Raw genomic sequence first — 16,658 nt, 5'->3', positions numbered from 1 at the left:
GGCCACTGCCAGATGAGCTGGACTTAGCTTAAGAATTTCTCACTGGGGAACAGCAGACACTGGGACCTACTTGAGGGTGGAGGGTGGGAAAAGGGAGAGGATCAGAAAAAATAACTATTGAGTACTAGGCTTAGTACCTGGATGACGAAGTAATCTGTACAACAAACCCCCATTACACAAGTTAACCCATGTAACAAACCTGCACATGTACCCCTGAACGTAAAAAATAAAGTTGAAAAAAAATCACTCATTGCGGCAGCTTCTTCCTTTCCTTTTTCTTTGCTTCCTTCTTTCCTTCCATTCCTCACTCCCTCCATTCCTTCCTGCCTTTCTTGTAGAGTATAGCTTGATTTCACAGCTTAAAGCCCATGAGAGGCTTAATGTAATGGAAAGCCAATGACAGATTGTGAAAAGAGGTAAAGCATTTTGTTTTATTTTTGGTGGGCTCCAGTTGCATAGAATTAGGTTAAATCATACTCCTTGGTTCATAAGATATTCTCATCATTGATCCATGTATGACTTGCTTTACTTTATTCATGTTAATAATGTTGGTGGTTCCTAAGGAAACCCACTATACCACCAATGTTTTGGCAAAAAGTTTTTTTTTTGTTTTAGACGCAGTCTTGCTCTGTTGCCCAGGCTGGAGTGCAGTGGTGCGATCTGAGCTGACTGCAACCACTGCCTCCCGGGTTCACGCCATTCTCCCACCTCAGCCTCCCAAGTAGCTGGGACTACAGGCACCCGCCACCATGCCTGGCTAATTTTTTATATTTTTAGTAGAGACGGGGTTTCACCGTGTTAGCCAGGATGATCTCGATCTCCTGACCTCATGATCCACCCGCCTCGGCCTCCCAAAGTGCTGGGATTACAGGCATGAGCCACTGTGCCCAGCCATTTGGCAATAACTTTTAACTACCTATGGGGCCTTCCCTATACTGTACCCTGCCCCCACCCCACTGCCACCTAAGGTAAGTGTTCCTCAGTTTTCTATTTATCGTTTCCTTGCTGCCCTGTCCCCCCTTTTTTTTTTTTTTTGGGAGACCGGATCTAGCTCTGTTGCCCGGGCTGGAGTGCAGTGGCACGACAGCTCACTGCAGCCTCAACCTCCTGGGTTCAAGCGATCCTCCCACCTCAGCCTCTAGAGTAGTTGGGACTACAGGCGCACACCACCACACCCAGCTAATTTTTGTATTTTTTGTAGAGACAGTGTTTTGCCATGTTACCCAGGCTGGTCTTGCACTCCTGGGCTCAAGTGATCCTCCTGCCCTGGCCTCCCAAAGTGCTGGGATTACAGGCATGAGCCACCACACCTGGCCTATTCCCTTGCTTTTTAAAAAGTAGATATAGCGTTTTGAAGTTTGTAAGTGTCATGCTGTGTGTAGTCTTTCAGGGCTTATTGTTTTTGACTCAAGTAAAATGCATAATGTTATACAGAGTTGTAGTTCTTTTTTCCTCTGTGGTCTACTGTTACATTATGTGAATGTACCGTATTTTCTCCTTTTAGTGAGCATTTGAATTGGTTCTAGCTTTTTTGTTGTGGACGGTGCCGCTTTAAACACTGTTTTCATTAACATATCTTGGTATACAGTTTCTCTAGTGGTGGAATTGCTGTATCATAAAATAGGTGAATGTTTAACTCTGGAAAACAATGTGGCATTACTTAATAACATGGTTGTGCCAAATACACTTTCACCAGCCCTATGTAAGAGATCCTGCCAAATGACCTCCCAACACTCAGTATTATTCTTGATATTTGCCAGTTGAACAAGTGTAAAATTATATTTCATTGTGGTCTTAATTTGTATTTTCATGTTTAAGAACGAAGTTGGCATCTCTTCACATGTTAATTAGCTATACATATATATAAAATATATTTTACTGTGTAATTCCTGGTCATGTCTTTTGCCTATTTTTCTATTTGGTTCTTTGTCCTTTCATATTTATTTGGTACAGGTTCTTTATATATGTTGTGAATATCTCCTCCCAATCTGAAAAAACAAGTTACACCATGTGTAATGATTGTTTTTGATCAGTAGCAGTTCTTGAATTTATCAGCGTTTTTTTCTTTTATGGTTAGTGTTTTCATATCTTGTTAATGAAACACCTAACCCCAGATCAGATCACCTACCTCCGTTCTTCACAAAAAAATTTAAATTTGCATATAGGTCCTTAGTTCATCTGTAGATGATTTTTGGGAATTCAATGTAATTTTTTTCCATATGGATAGCCTTTTTTTTATAGTTCTTTATATTGAACAATCCTTACTTCCTCCATAAATCTGCCATTCTGAACTTGATCTGTTTCAAGTTCTACTTTGTTCTGTTGGTCCATTTGTTAGTCTCTGTGCCAATATCAACTGTCTTAATCACTGTAGCTTCATCAGTCAATTATCTGGTAGGGCAAGTTCTCTTTATTCTTTTTCAGCAGTGTTTTACATATACTAAGGCTTGACCATGTAAATTTTGAAATCAGCTTATCAAGTTTTTTTTTGTTGTTGCTGTTTTTTGTTTGTTTTTAGTTTTTGAGACAGAGTCTTACTCTGTCACCCAGGCTGGAGTGCAATGACATGATCTCGGCTCACTGCCACCTTCGCCTCCCGGGTTCAAGCGATTCTCCTGCTTTGGCTTCCCAAGCAGCTGGGATTACAGGCATATGCCACCACCACACCTGGCTAATTTTTGTATTTTTGTTAGAAACAGGGTTTTACTACGTTGGGCAGGCTTGTCTTGAACTCCTGACCTCAAGTGATCCACCTGCCTTGGCCTCCCAAAGTGCTGGGATTATAGCCATCAGCCACCGTGCCTGGCCTCCAGTTGACTTTTAAGCTAGTTCTTTGGGCAGTTGCCGCTGATTTCTTCAGTAAGGGGATAATCAGTGATGGTGCTGAGGTCTCAGTGGGCAAGGGAAAGAATACAACGTAACCTGCTTCATTTTCCTTTATCTACTCACATTCTTTGCCCATCTTCATCCCCTAACTCATACCAGTTCAGAACAACTAGCCTTCTTAAGGACTTAGATTGTTAAGTTCTTACATTCCTAGATTGTGTTTCTCCGGGGTTGATTTGGTAGAAGTGAACAACCACTGCTAATTTTCCTTATTGGTAGAGTCAGAGTGAAACTCTTTCCTTTTTCAAACAGCTCTTATTTGTAAACTTTATTATTATTATTTTTTACAAAAGTAATTTATGTTTATTTCAGAAAAGCGGAAAGAATGTCATTACTGCCTGTTTGTAACCACTGTTGACATTTTCGTTTGATGACCCACCTGCCATTTTTTCTCTGCATCTTGTGTTTACTATTTTTTGTGTTTACTGCATCTCTTGTTACTGTTCTCTCTACGTAATATAGTGCATGCATTTCCCTACACCCTAATGTATGATTTTACAGAGTCATTTTGGGTTGCATAATGTTCCGTCATCCAGAGAAAACATAATTTAACCAGTTTGCTATTGTTGGCTCTCTAGATTATTTCCCACTTTCCTTAATTATGCATTACTCCGTGATGAACATCTTTGTAGGTAAATGTTATTCACATCCATGATTATTTCCTTAAATTCTTAGTGGAATTTCAGGTCAAAGGCTTTAAAAATTCATGTACAACTTCTCTCCAGAAAGATTATATGATTTTATTCTTACACCATGATTGTATGCATTCCCATGCACCCCTACCTTAAACTGATGATGAATTTTGTAACATTCTGCCTTTTCTAATATTTGGCTTCACTTGAGCACTTTACTCTTGGTTTCCTCTCTCTTGCAGGACTGAGCTGGGTCTTCATAGAGACATACGTTTACATAGCTTCTTGGAAACAACTGGTCTGGTGGCTGGAAGGGTGTAGTCAGTGGCACTGTCCATGTAGCAAAGGTCAGCTAAAATTCAGGGGGAGGGGTGTGTATGTGTGTCACCCACATTATCAAAGAAAACGTGTTTGTTATAGAAAGAAATTTTACCTATAAATAAATATAAAAATCACCTATGATCCTACTGATCAAAGATAACTACTGTGTACATTTTGATAGCTTATCTTTTCTCTAGATCTTCTTGGATTTGAATGTGAGCAGGTGTGTTTCTTCAGACTCATTCTTTTCATTCTTTGGTCTTTTGTATCCAGCTCTTCAAGAATGCCTTTGCTGAATTTTCCAGTTTGCTCATTCATTCCTGTGTTCATTCTGCTTCTCAAGTTTTTTCTTCTTGTAACTATATATTGTTTAATTTTCAAGAGCCCTAATTAGGGTTTTTTCTTGGTTTATTTTCAAGATTGAATATTTATCCCAATAAGGATATTCCCTCTGCTTTTTAAAAGAATTGTCTTCTGTTATCACTGTTCCTTCTCCTCCTCCTTTCATTCTTCTATTTGGGGAAGTAGTTATCTTTCTTTCATGCTTCTTCCTTAAATGTTTGTTGATTCTTGGCGGTGTACTCATCTTAGTGCCTGAGGTCTCTGTTGGCCTGCCTGGCAATGTTGTTTGTGTTGTGTTTCTGTTTGGGTTGCTCCAAGGTTGTGGAGAAGGGGTGTGAGGTACTGCTGAGTGTCACCAGGACTCAGGCCTTGCCCCCGAAATGGTTTGGCTGTGTCCCCACCCAAATCTCTTCTTGAATTGTAGTTCCCATAATCCCCACGTGTCATGGGAGGGACCCAGTAGGAGGTAATTTAATAATGGGGGTGGTTACCCTCATGCTGTTCTCATGATAGTGAGTTTTGACGAGATCTGATGATTTTTATAAGGGGCTTTTCCTGTTTTGCTCAACATTTCTTGCTGCCGCCATGTGAAGAAGGACGTGTTTGCTTCCTCTTCTGCCATGATTGTAAGTTTCCTGAGGCCTCCCTAACCATGCTGAACTGTGAGTCAGTGAAACCTCTTTTCTTTATAAATTACCCAGTCTCAGGTATTTCTTTATTAGCAGCATGAGAAGGAACTAATACAGCCCCATGGCTCGCTTAAGTGTCTGCACTGGTGCTCTATCCTTGAGGCAAATGCTTCTGCTGCCTTCCCGTGCCGACAGGGAAGGATGAGGCCAACCTGTCCAGCTCCTTCAAATATAACTCCCCTCTTAGACAACCTCCCTGACATGTAGTAGGACCCCTCTGCTCCTGTACATGTGACTACTAAGCTGCGTGCACACTAGTCTCTCCCTGTTTTTACAGAACCTTCTGCTGGGTGCACTTTGAGCTGTGGTCTCTATCCGTCTGGTCGGTTCCATCTGCTTTCTCTCTTTCAGTGCTAATTTACCTTTCTGGGCTATCTACGGCATTCTTTCTTACCTTCCAATGCTATTATGGATTTTTAAAATCCTTCCATTATTTCTAGGGATATTTGGTAGAATGGAGCTGTCAAATAGCACTTAATTCAAACACTTTTGTTTCCATTATACAGAGTATCAAGACCTGTGTAGTACTTGGTTGTTAAGAGCAGAGTCCTGAGTCAAGTACACATGGATTTAAATGCCAGCTCTTCTTACTGTGTGACATTAAGCAATTTTCATAATCTTTCAGAGCACCTCTTTCCTTACCTACTAAATGAGGTAATTGTTATTGTGAGGCTTCAATGAGCTAATGTATGCAAAGCCCTCAGCAGAGCACCTAGCACAGAGCACTCAATGCTTAATCTTTTGGTTGTTTTTGTCAGTTTTGATTCTTAGCTTTCTTTTTAAGTTAGGCCTGGTTAATATAGGTCTGCAGAGAGCCTCTTTCCCATCCATCTTGTCTGGACCAAGAGTTTTGCCTTCCAGCCCTTTTCCCGGCCTCACCAAGAACAAGCAAGCAGTCTGACCCCCTTTCTGTTGTCCTTACAGCCCAGCTCCAGCGGCTGGAAGGGCTGAGGACCATAGGTGTTACCACCAATGGCATCAACCTGGCCCGGCTACTGCCCCAGCTTCAGAAGGCTGGTCTCAGTGCCATCAACATCAGCCTGGACACCCTGGTGCCTGCCAAGTTTGAGTTCATTGTCCGCAGGAAAGGTGAGCGGATGTGGATGGGGTGGGTGTCCCTCCCAGGGCCTGCACATAGCTGGGGAGGGGGTGGCCATTGCTGAACCAGGGGCCTGGTCACTTCCTCTTGGTGTCTGGGCTATCAGTAAGTCAAAGCACTTATTTCTCACCCCTCATCTTTGCCAATTGTATGTCAGGGACTTTGGGGATCAGACACTAATGACCTAGGGTGACCAACCTCCCCACCACCCCAGCCCCAGTTTGCCCAGGACTTGAGGGGGTTTTAGAATGAAGGACTTGAAGTTTTAAAACCAAGACAGTCTGTGGCAAACTGGGCCGAGTTGGTCATTCTACGATGAGCTCTGAAGAAACATGGGACAGCCCAGGGTGGAAGTAGCCACGCTGGGATGCCAGGGTCTGGGTGTATGCTGCCAGGAGGGGATCCCCCAGCAGGCCCCCATGGTTGTCCCTGTGCCCACCTGGGTATAAGCCCCTCTTATGCACCTCCTACTACAAGCACACCCATACCCTCCACTCACCTGCCTCAGGAGGCCCAAGGTAGACAGGTGGAGCCAGCCTCGAGCTCTGGGTCACAGGAGACCAGTGCCTGGCTTCCCTTTGGCATGGACCTCATGTTGGGGCAAAGGCTCTTCAGGTTTGGATACCCTTTGATATGTGGGAGGGGGTACATGACGGAGGACTCTGGAGGATCAGAGGGGTGGCAGGGAGACCCAGATCTCCTTCCTCTTCCTTGGAAACAGCTTCAAGATCAGCCCCACCACCTTCTTTCCTTCCTTTTCTTAAACGGGGTGTGATGCCTTGCTTAGTACCCTCCATGTGCTGAGGAAGCACTCATGGTGTCTCCTTCCTCTATGGAGGCCTGCTCCAGGTGCTGTGGAGGGGACAGAAGACACATAAGACATTGCCCTGGCCTTACAGGCTGCTAAGGGCCAAAAGATGTAATTCCATGGGACAGCCTTTGCTTGTCTTGTGGTACTGATTAAAGAGTTACAGAGAGGAAGAAAGAACTCTTAGCAGGAGAAAACTAGGAGGGCTTCAAGGAGGATGCATGCATGCTGGCCTTGAGGAACCGGAGGGTTTCAATCAATGGCACATAATCTGAGGGGGAGCAGGAGTACAGAACCTGCAAGGGCTCTACGGTGGGAAAGTGGGAAGTGGATCTGTGGGCTGTACTGCCCGCAAACACATTCTCCCTTTTTGTCTCTTATTTCCTGGCACATGGATTGGAGACATAAGATCTTCCCTCCCATTCATACTCTTTTGTCCACCACCTGCCTTTGGAGGGGAGTGTTTTACAGAAAAGAAAACTTATAGTTCTAGGTTATCCTGGCAGCATTATTTTTTTTCAAAGCTATATATTTTTCCCTTTACCCTCTCACTGAGCAGTCTGAAAATGCTGCAAGGAAACCATGGAGGCCATCTCTAGGCACCCTGTCTCACAGGTGACCACCCAGGCTGTGCAGGCTGGGGGTGCTGGAGGGGGCCAGGATGCAGTAGGTGATCAAGTGATTGGATGCATGAGAGAACTGGGCAGTGAGAAGTCAGCCTGGGGTCACATTGACTGTGGTTAATGATTGTTGAGACAATAATTGCTTACCAGACTTGGAACAGCACCTGTGCGTAGTAGGTGCTCAGAGAGTATGTGTTGAGTGAATAATTGATGGACTGTTGAGGAAAAAACACTGAAACGGGAGTGGAAAACCTGCATTCTGAAAGATGGAGCCATGGGGCTTTGAGCAGAGCATTGCCTCACTCTGGGTCTTGGTTTCCTTCTGTAGACTACAAGAGGGTTCAACTAGATCCAGGGTCAGCATGCTATGGCCCACAGGCCACATCTAGCCCCCTGCCTGTTTTCATGTAGCCTTTGAGCCAAGAATGCATTTTACAGATAGCATTCAAAATCAGTTAATGATAGGGAACATTAACTATGAACCCCATTTAAGCAAAATATTGTCCCTGCAAAAAGAATTGCATTATTGTATCCCATTTGTAGATCTCTTTTACAAAACACTGTAGTCAGTTATTACTATTACATTTTGAATTTAGCCAACACTTTGTGACATATGCTTACACGGATCCTCAATTTTGCCTCTTGGCTTGCAAAGCCTACGATATTACTCTGGCCTGTTTTAGAAAACATTTGCCAATCTCCAGAGTAGATGGGCTCTGGTGCTTTTCTGTGGGGGTGTGGGGGAAGAGGAGAGAGGACAGAAGTTCCTGGATCCTTGTTTCTCCATCCCAGGCTTCCACAAGGTCATGGAGGGCATCCACAAGGCCATCGAGCTGGGCTACAACCCTGTGAAGGTGAGGCCGTGCCCCTGCTGTAGATTCCCGACTTCCCTCCACACTGCCCTGGCCTTCCCCTCACCGCCCCTTGGCCCACTTGAGAGCCCTCAGCTCTGGCCAGCATGGCTGAAGTACGTGCACCCTCCCACCTCTTCTCTCCCTGTCCAGCCCTGCCGACCCTCGAGAGAAACGAGAAAATCAGTGACCCCAAGGAATCCCGTAACTTAGAGAACTGAGTGGGAGAAGCAAGGAATGGGTCCCTGAGTGGAAGGCCTCAGTGAGTGCCAGGCCCCCAAGGGTCATCTCCACAAAAGAATGCAGGGGGCACAGCCCTCATGGTCCCATTGTTCCCCGGCCAGGTGAACTGTGTGGTGATGCGAGGCCTTAACGAGGATGAACTCCTGGACTTTGCGGCCTTGACCGAGGGCCTCCCCCTGGATGTGCGCTTCATAGAGTATATGCCCTTTGATGGTCAGTGACCAGGGATGGGTTGAGGGAGGGAAGAAGGGGTTGGGCCTGCAGGTCACATAGGGTGGCTCACCCACTGGATATGGCTGACCTCAGGGGCAGTGAGTCTAGGATTATGATGGGCTATTGGTGGCTTCTTGGAGCCCACTGTGTATGTGATTCAATCCACCAGTTTTAGGCAGAGCCCCCGTCCCTCCCTTCCAAGAGGCTGGAGAACTGATTGCTATGCTATGGCAGGGGATGGACTCAAAGACCCTGGGGCCCCTTCAACTCTGATTCAGAAGCTCCCCTTGCCTTCCCCCATCCCGAATACAGGCAACAAGTGGAACTTCAAGAAGATGGTCAGCTATAAGGAGATGCTAGACACTGTTCGGCAGCAGTGGCCAGAGCTGGAGAAGGTGCCAGAGGAGGAATCCAGCACAGCCAAGGTTAGGGAGCAGGAGGGTGTGGGGCAGGCCTGGAGGAAGGTCGTACCTCCACCCTAGGATGGAGAGCTAGCAGGGAGCTGCACTGTGGTGGGGATGCTGTGATGTGGGATGGTACCATTTAAGCAGGAAGCATCAGTGCTATCACAACCACCTCCCTGTTTCATGGATGAAGATGTGGGCTCGGCTAGGGTGGGGGGCTCAGTAACATGTCAGAGGACACACTCCAGGAAGTAGCAGAGAGGGGTGCTCATCCAGCTTCCACACAGACTTTTCTAAACATGCTGCCCACAGGTCCCTGCCTTAGCAGCTTTTATCTAGGGCAAGCCAGGCATAGGTCAACCCATGGGTCATCCATCCTACCAGAGTCTTCTATCACCTGAGGGCCTTGGGTGGAGCTTCACGTGGGGTCCTCTGGGAGAGGGTTGAGGAGTGGAGGTTCTGATGTCATGGAGTGAGAAACTGGGCTCAGTAGCCCATCCCCTCCACTGCCCTTTTGCTCCCACTCTCCCCTGCCCAGGCCTTTAAAATCCCTGGCTTCCAAGGCCAGATCAGCTTCATCACATCCATGTCTGAGCATTTCTGTGGGACCTGCAACCGCCTGCGAATCACAGCTGATGGGAACCTCAAGGTGAGCATCCCCTCCTCCACAGGGACCCCTTGCCACCTCTGTGTTCTCATGTCTCCTCCCACCTGTGCTCCCTGATTGGAGAGGAGGCTGGCAGGGCACGGTGTGGGGGGAGGTGGTTGGTGCAATAATGTCAGGTTTGGGGGCATGATGGGAGCAGCAGGTGAGGGTGAACTCATGGCCCCTCTGGAAATGTCACCCTGATTCCTTCCTTCCTTCTGTGGGACCCTGAAGTAGCTTCTGGTTTATTGGGAGCTCCTTTCCAGCTCTCATGGAGCTGCAGGATCAATGTGCATTTTGCCTGGCCCCCACCATGGTTAGCCCCTTCCACCAGGCCAGGGGCTCAGCTCTGAAACCAGAAATGGATGTTACTCATATCTAACAAGCATGTCCTGTGCATTCGTCCCTGTGGGGGATGTCGGGACCCCTTCTCGTCAGGGCTATGCAGACTCACAGGCAAGACCAAACAGAGGCAATAGGCTGTGAGAGTGCAGGGCATCAAGAGCACTACAGACCTCAGCGAGCCTTGAAGAATGGGTGGGGCAGAAGTGGGGAGGGGAGGGTGCATACATAGGGTTCATACTGGTTGGGCGGGCTAGGGCAGATTAAAGTCAGCTATGGGAAGACTACATTGTAGGGGGCTTTGGTTCAGAATGTGTTCTGTGGACAATAGTGTGCTGTGTAAGGTTCCTGAACAGGGGAGACATCCCCCATGTATGTTTTATAAGCCACAGGCTGGGTGTGATGACAGGAAGACCAATTAGGTGGCCATTCAGTGGTTCTCCAAATATGTTAGAGTGTGAATTGAAGGGAAGGAAGACTCAGAGAGCTTGGTAATGTTTGTGGAAGGAGAGGAGGAAGGCATCAAGGTAGCTGGAAGGCCTTGGGATCTTTTACAATTGTGGGAGGGTGATGATGGTGGGTTGGGTTTAGATGCATGCAGTTTGAATCCAAAAGGAACCATCCAGCAGGTTGCTGAAAAGCTTGGGGGTTTTTCTGGGCTGGAGATACGGAATTGACTTGGACTAGAGGTGGTATCTGTATCTGTGAGGTCTTGGCAGGAAATGGAAGGTGGGATTCTGAAGAGAATGTAATGAAGAAGCTATTTATAACATATAAGATTAAGGGAACCAATAGAGGATATTGAGGTACTTGGGACCAGCAGCAGCAAAGTGCTGTTCCCACCTAGGAAGGGCAAGGGGGAAGCACTGATGTCACTGGGGCCCAGGAAGGGCTGGAGCCTTAGAAGAGAGGCCACCTCATTGGCACTTGAGCTGTGCAGAGAAGCAGCTGCTGCCAGATACATCAAAGCAGGCAGGAAGTAGGGGAGAAATGCCTGAAGATTGTTCTTTCCCTTTACCCATTGATCTCCCAGGCAGGAGCCAGCTGGGGGGTGGGAGGGGAGGGTGGCACCAGGTGAAGTCCACAGGAGGAACCTCTTTGTTGCAGAGAAGGGAACCTGGAGGCTGGTTGGGGAGCGAGGCATGAGGAATAACAGGCACGCTGAAGCAGTTAGACCTATCCTAGATTTCACTGGTATCTTCTCCAGTGGTCTCTGCCTGCAGAAGCTTCTCAGACATTCTTCTTTCTCTGTGGCCACAGTGCCTTGTGCAGAGCTGGCACAGAGTAGATGCTTCATAAGTTTTGGTGGAAGGATGGTAGGTATATTGATTTCTGGGGCTGTCTCATCCATCCCTCTTACAGAAGCTGAGAAGCATTGAGTGAAGTTTGACCTTAAGTTGTCATGCCCAGCAGCCCTCAGCTGAAGCTTCCAAGCAGTGATCACAGACTCAAATAGGTACAGGGCAGTCAGGTGATGTCCACAAGGGACTTGGAGGGGCTGAGGTGAAATGGGATGTGTGTGCCACAACAGGGGTAGGAGACTTCCAGGACACACACAGCTCCAACTGGTTGGGGGCCATTCTCATGGTGATAAAGTGGCCATTCCAGCAAGTATCTCAGAAGGTAGAGATCTGGATTTTTACATGCTATCTCTGTTGGCATCTACTTAGTTTTTTAAAAATACACTGAGGGAAGTATGACTGTAAGTCACATATAGGTATTGGGAAGTCGAATTTTGCCTCTTGCTCTTCTAGCCTCTCTGACCTCCCTACAGCACCTCTGTCTCTCACTGCTGGGGGCCCTGCCATGGGAGGCCTGGGCCCTGGTGCTCCTCCCGGAGGGAGAACCAGGGAAGGAGTTAGCTCCTCAGAGGCCAGGAGGCCAAGGCTCAGGGGTAAGGAAGGCATATTGTCCTCACCCACATGTAGGTCTGCCTCTTTGGAAACTCTGAGGTATCCCTGCGGGATCACCTGCGAGCTGGGGCCTCCGAGCAGGAGCTGCTGAGAATCATTGGGGCTGCTGTGGGCAGGAAGAAGCGGCAGCATGCAGGTAAGGGCAGGGTGGGGAGGGCTGGCCTGGATGGTGAGTGGGCCTTGTCCCTGGGAGGGAGGTGTGGAGTTGTGGGGTGAGATGACCAAGGAACACCGAGGGGGAAGCTGGCGAGAGTCAGCATCATCCCCACTACCACTCACTCCTGTTGGCCCTCTGGACTCAGAGTACAGTGATGCTTCTCCTTCCATGGGGAAAAGTCATAGCAGAGGCTGCACAGGAGAGGGGACCCCAAATTCTCTTGGGCTGTTTTACTAGGTGGGGAGAAGGGGGTGTCATTGCTTCTTTCTCATCCCTAAACACGTGGCCTTCTGTTTAGGGAGGGCAGGGTCCTGATGTCCACAGACTGTTCTTTGGGCTCAGCCTTGAGCGACCTCGCAGTGCACATGTGGGGGCCTTTTGTCATATAGCTGAGTGCATGTGCTCAGGGCTGTCAAGCGCGTTTGTTTCAGTGAACTCTCCTCTCCCCGCCCTCTCCCTCTCTGCCTCCCCTGCTTTCCTCTCCCTCTCCCCCTCCCCCTCCCCTGCTTTCCTCTCCCTCTCCCTCTCCCCCTCCCCTGCTTTCCTCTCCCTCCCCATCTTTCCCTCATCCCAGGCATGTTCAGTATTTCCCAGATGAAGAACCGGCCCATGATCCTCATCGGTGGGTGACCCATCAGTACGTAACCACTCACCGTTGTCATTTGGGGATCCCGTGGGGTGGGAGCCGTGCCATAGGCACCCCCAGCTCCTGCATTTCCTGCTGATTTCTCATCCTTGTTTTTCTTCTATTCCTCCTTCATCTCTTCTTAACCTTCAAGGTTTTACTGTTTCTTCCCCCACTGTTCATGATCCCCCTTACTATACCTGCCACAGAAATGATCCTTCTGTCTCACCAGACATCGGAGCAGAGGGATGGTCTGCCAGATTTAATGATCACTAAGTTAGTGGCTCCCTGAGAATTGAAATCCTGGTTAAAACAGAGGCCTTTTCCTCGGCTCTAAAATCTCCCATTTGGATAATGCGACAGGTGTCCTCTGTAGTACACACTGATCCACGCATGGTGTATCTGGACCATGAGCCCCCGCGGGTGGATGTGTGGCCAGACATCTGTGCTGGGCGGATCTTGAGGTAGCAAGTTAATAATGTTACTCACATGTAACATGATGTCATGATGGCCCAGACCTCAACTTCCCAATTCCTTAACTCTCAGGAACATCTGCATAGGATGTATCATTGTGTGTGTAGGATGCTTCAAACAAAAGCCCCCTGGTTTTAAGTCCTTATGTGGTCTCCTACCCCTGGGGGCTGGGCTGGTCACTGAGGAGCTGTAGGGTGGCTGTTGCCCCTCTGTCACGGTGCCCAGATTATAGCAGGTGAGGCCTTGACCCTTTGCTCACAGTCAGTTCTGAGCCCCCTGAACTGTGCCACTAGGAAAGAAAAAGCATGGGGGAGAAAAGATGAGAGGAAAGATCCTTTCTTTAGAGGTTAGAGCAGAGGGAATTCAGTGGCCCAGAGGGGAAGGCAGGCTAGAGACAGCCCAAGGACCATCTTTGCCCACTGGCTGCCCGGGAAAGCAAAGGTAGCTCGCCACTGGGAAGAAGACTCTCATCTCCTCTCCTCCCACCCCCAGCATCCAAGTCCTCTTGTTGGGCCCTGACCTATGCTGAGGCACCTTCATGGCCTTGATGGCATCTCCCCAGAAGGGAGGCTGCCCCTCTGACATTGACATGTCTGGGGCTTAGAGTATGATGCGAAGTGGGAAGCTGGAGGAGCATTTGCTTCATACTTTCAGAGATACCGAGTAACCAGTCTGCTTTCTATACAACCAAGAGTTGCCTAGGACAGGGCCTCTCAGAATTTCATGTGCATGTGAATCACTGGGGATTTTGTCCTTTTGGATTGACTTGGAAGGTCTGGGGTGGGATTCTGCATCTCTTGTGAGTTCTCAGGTAGTGCTGGTGCTGCTGGTGCTGCTGGTCCATAAGCCAACCACCCTTTGAGTAACAAGAGCCTGCACCATTCCCTAGGCCCTCTGCACCATCTGAATTAGCCCGTCAGTTTGTATGTGCTTTTCATGTGCTTCAGGGGACTTGAAAAACATTTAAGTAAATCACAAATTCCCCTTATTATCTTGTCTGTAAACTAAGTGGTTATATTAACTCTTCATGGAGAATGTGAAGATAAAAATAGGTGTAATTGGTAATTTAGAGTGAGACCTAGCTCTAGTTTTAAGAAAATGAAGGGACATTCAGAGATCATGTGATCCAGGCCTCAGCTTGGTGCTGCTTGAGAGAACTTGGGAATTGAGAAGGTTTTCATGAGGAGGGAACCCTGTGCCACGGTGGCACAGCAGTTTCTAGGAGGGCTGTTACCCTGTACATCACTGGGTGAGAAGGGCTGTGAACTTGGACTCTGGGTGCCATCTATCTGTGGATCTTCTGCTTTGTCTTGTCCCACTACGCTTTTTGTTCTTCATTCCTCTTTCCCTGGTATGAAAGAGAACTTGAGGTGGGATAGGGAGAGGGTTGGGGAGTAGAGGTGGGAAAAAGAATTGCCTTTTGGACTTAGTCTTTCTTCTCTTTTCTTCTTGCCTTGCAGAGTTATTTTTGATGTTCCACAATTCCCCACCAGGCAATCCAAGCATTTTCTCCTGGGACCCCCTCCATGTTCAGGGTCTAAGACCCAGAATGAGTTTCTCCAGCCAGGTGGCCACTTTATGGAAAGGATGCAGGGTCCCCCAGACCCCTCCTCTAGCCCAGCAGCGGCTGGGGTCTGGCTCCTTTCAGAGACACTACACTTCCCGTGCAGACTCAAATGCCAACTCAAAGTGCCTTAGCCCAGGTTCCTGGGCTTCTGCTGCCCCCTCAGGACCCCAGCTAACCTCAGAACAACTAACTCATGTGGACTCGGAAGGACGGGCAGCTATGGTAGATGTGGGCAGGAAGCCAGACACAGAGCGGGTGGCTGTGGCTTCAGCCGTGGTCCTCCTGGGACCTGTAGCCTTCAAGCTTGTCCAGCAGAACCAGCTCAAGAAAGGAGATGCCCTAGTGGTGGCCCAGCTGGCTGGAGTCCAGGCAGCCAAGGTGACCAGCCAGCTGATCCCTCTGTGCCACCACGTGGCCCTGAGCCACATCCAGGTGCAGCTGGAGCTGGACAGCACACGCCATGCCGTGAAGATCCGGGCATCTTGCCGGGCTCGGGGCCCCACCGGGGTGGAGATGGAGGCCCTGACCTCTGCTGCAGTGGCCGCCCTCACCCTGTATGACATGTGCAAGGCTGTCAGCAGGGACATCGTGTTGGAGGAGATCAAGCTCATTAGCAAGACTGGCGGTCAGCGGGGGGACTTCCATCGGGCTTAGCACCTGCCCTTCTCACCCATGGCCCACCCACGCCTGGAGCTGGGATGCAATGTAGGCTGAGGGAAAGACGTCAGGTTCCTTTAATCACAGTCACTGTTTACCTTGAGCAGTAAACCCGAAGTCAGCCTGCTCTACTACTAACAAACAGGCCTGCTGCTAGATGATCTCTAATGACCAATGGGGCTTCCTTTCTATAGGGAGGATACCAGCAGGCCCTTAAGCCTTCCAGGACACTAAGGTCATGGGAGCGGGACTGCAACAAGCAATGCCAGATAACTAACTGAGAAATCATGTTCTTTGTGGACTATTTCAGACAACCAGGTTCCGACAGTCCAGCCCAGAACTTTTCCTTCTCATTTTGGGTTTTCTCTTCTCCTACTTTCCTGGGGAGCGAGTAAGGGCTCATTAAGCAGAGGAGCCCACTTTGAGGAGAGCAAAGCACAAGCTTGCCTAAAGAATGGATCCCAACTTCTCCCCGGCAGCTCTGCCTCCCTAAGTCTGTGAAGCCGCAGCCCTGCCCTGTCCTGTCCTGACTTCATCTCTCCTTCTGCCCAAGTCTGTGTCCCATCAGACTTGCAGCCTTTCAGCTTAACAGTTGCCCGGTCCTACTGGCCCCTTTTCCTCTGGCCCCCCTCTTCTGAAACAGGATGTGCACACATGGGCCATAGCCCTAAGGACTCCTGCCGGACCACACAGCCCACACCTGGCCCTGTTCATGGCTGTTCCACCCACCCCTCTTTATTCTGGAGCATATCAGGGAAAGAAGAGTTGATGATAGATTGCCTTCACCCTCACAGCGCACAAATAAAGCTACGATGCCAACTTTGCAGATGCAAGAATGAAGACACTGTGTGGGTAGGGCACTGAGCTGCTGCAGTTTCACAGGGAAGGCTGCACCTATCAATCCTATCCCAAGACACAGTTCCCTGAGGGAAGAAGAGCAGGGACCTGGAAAGGCCTAAGGGTGTATTCTCTGTATAGCCCCGCTATGGGAGAATAAAGTGGAGTAGGGGGCATAGAAATGCACCATCTAAGGGAAATTTTTTGTCAGGTGGTGGCCAGGGGTGTTCAAAGCTCATTGCTTGCATTACCAGCTAGTTATTAGAGAGATCAGAGAGGGCAATTAGAGGCTCCTGGTTCTCACATCCCAAACACACACAGTTCTGGCC

General features: G+C 48.6%; 1 protein-coding gene across 10 annotated transcripts in view; it reads left to right on the top strand.

Moving 5' to 3' along the window:
* The window catches only part of MOCS1 (molybdenum cofactor synthesis 1), a 29,302-nt gene extending 12,984 nt beyond the window's left edge, over positions 1-16,318 (top strand). For 3 of the 10 annotated variants that reach the window (XM_055392080.2, XM_055392083.2, XM_063707585.1), the window contains 9 exons: positions 3,761-3,865; positions 5,795-5,959; positions 8,193-8,254; positions 8,596-8,707; positions 9,020-9,132; positions 9,650-9,760; positions 12,028-12,148; positions 12,744-12,791; positions 14,729-16,318. In XM_055392080.2, the coding sequence (XP_055248055.1) occupies positions 3,761-3,865; positions 5,795-5,959; positions 8,193-8,254; positions 8,596-8,707; positions 9,020-9,132; positions 9,650-9,760; positions 12,028-12,148; positions 12,744-12,791; positions 14,729-15,489 (1,598 nt within the window). In that variant the 3' untranslated portion in view covers positions 15,490-16,318. Of the gene's footprint in view, positions 1-3,760; positions 3,866-5,794; positions 5,960-8,192; positions 8,255-8,595; positions 8,708-9,019; positions 9,133-9,649; positions 9,761-12,027; positions 12,149-12,743; positions 12,807-14,728 lie in introns of all 10 variants that reach the window. The other 7 variants (XM_019029457.4, XM_055392084.2, XM_019029458.4 and 4 more) reach the window with 5 other exon arrangements.
* Positions 16,319-16,658: the final 340 nt, after the last annotated feature.

This window comes from Gorilla gorilla, chromosome 5 (genome assembly GCF_029281585.2).
Source record: "Gorilla gorilla gorilla isolate KB3781 chromosome 5, NHGRI_mGorGor1-v2.1_pri, whole genome shotgun sequence".
NCBI lineage: Eukaryota > Metazoa > Chordata > Mammalia > Primates > Hominidae > Gorilla > Gorilla gorilla.
This window is presented reverse-complemented; position numbering and strand designations above follow the sequence as displayed.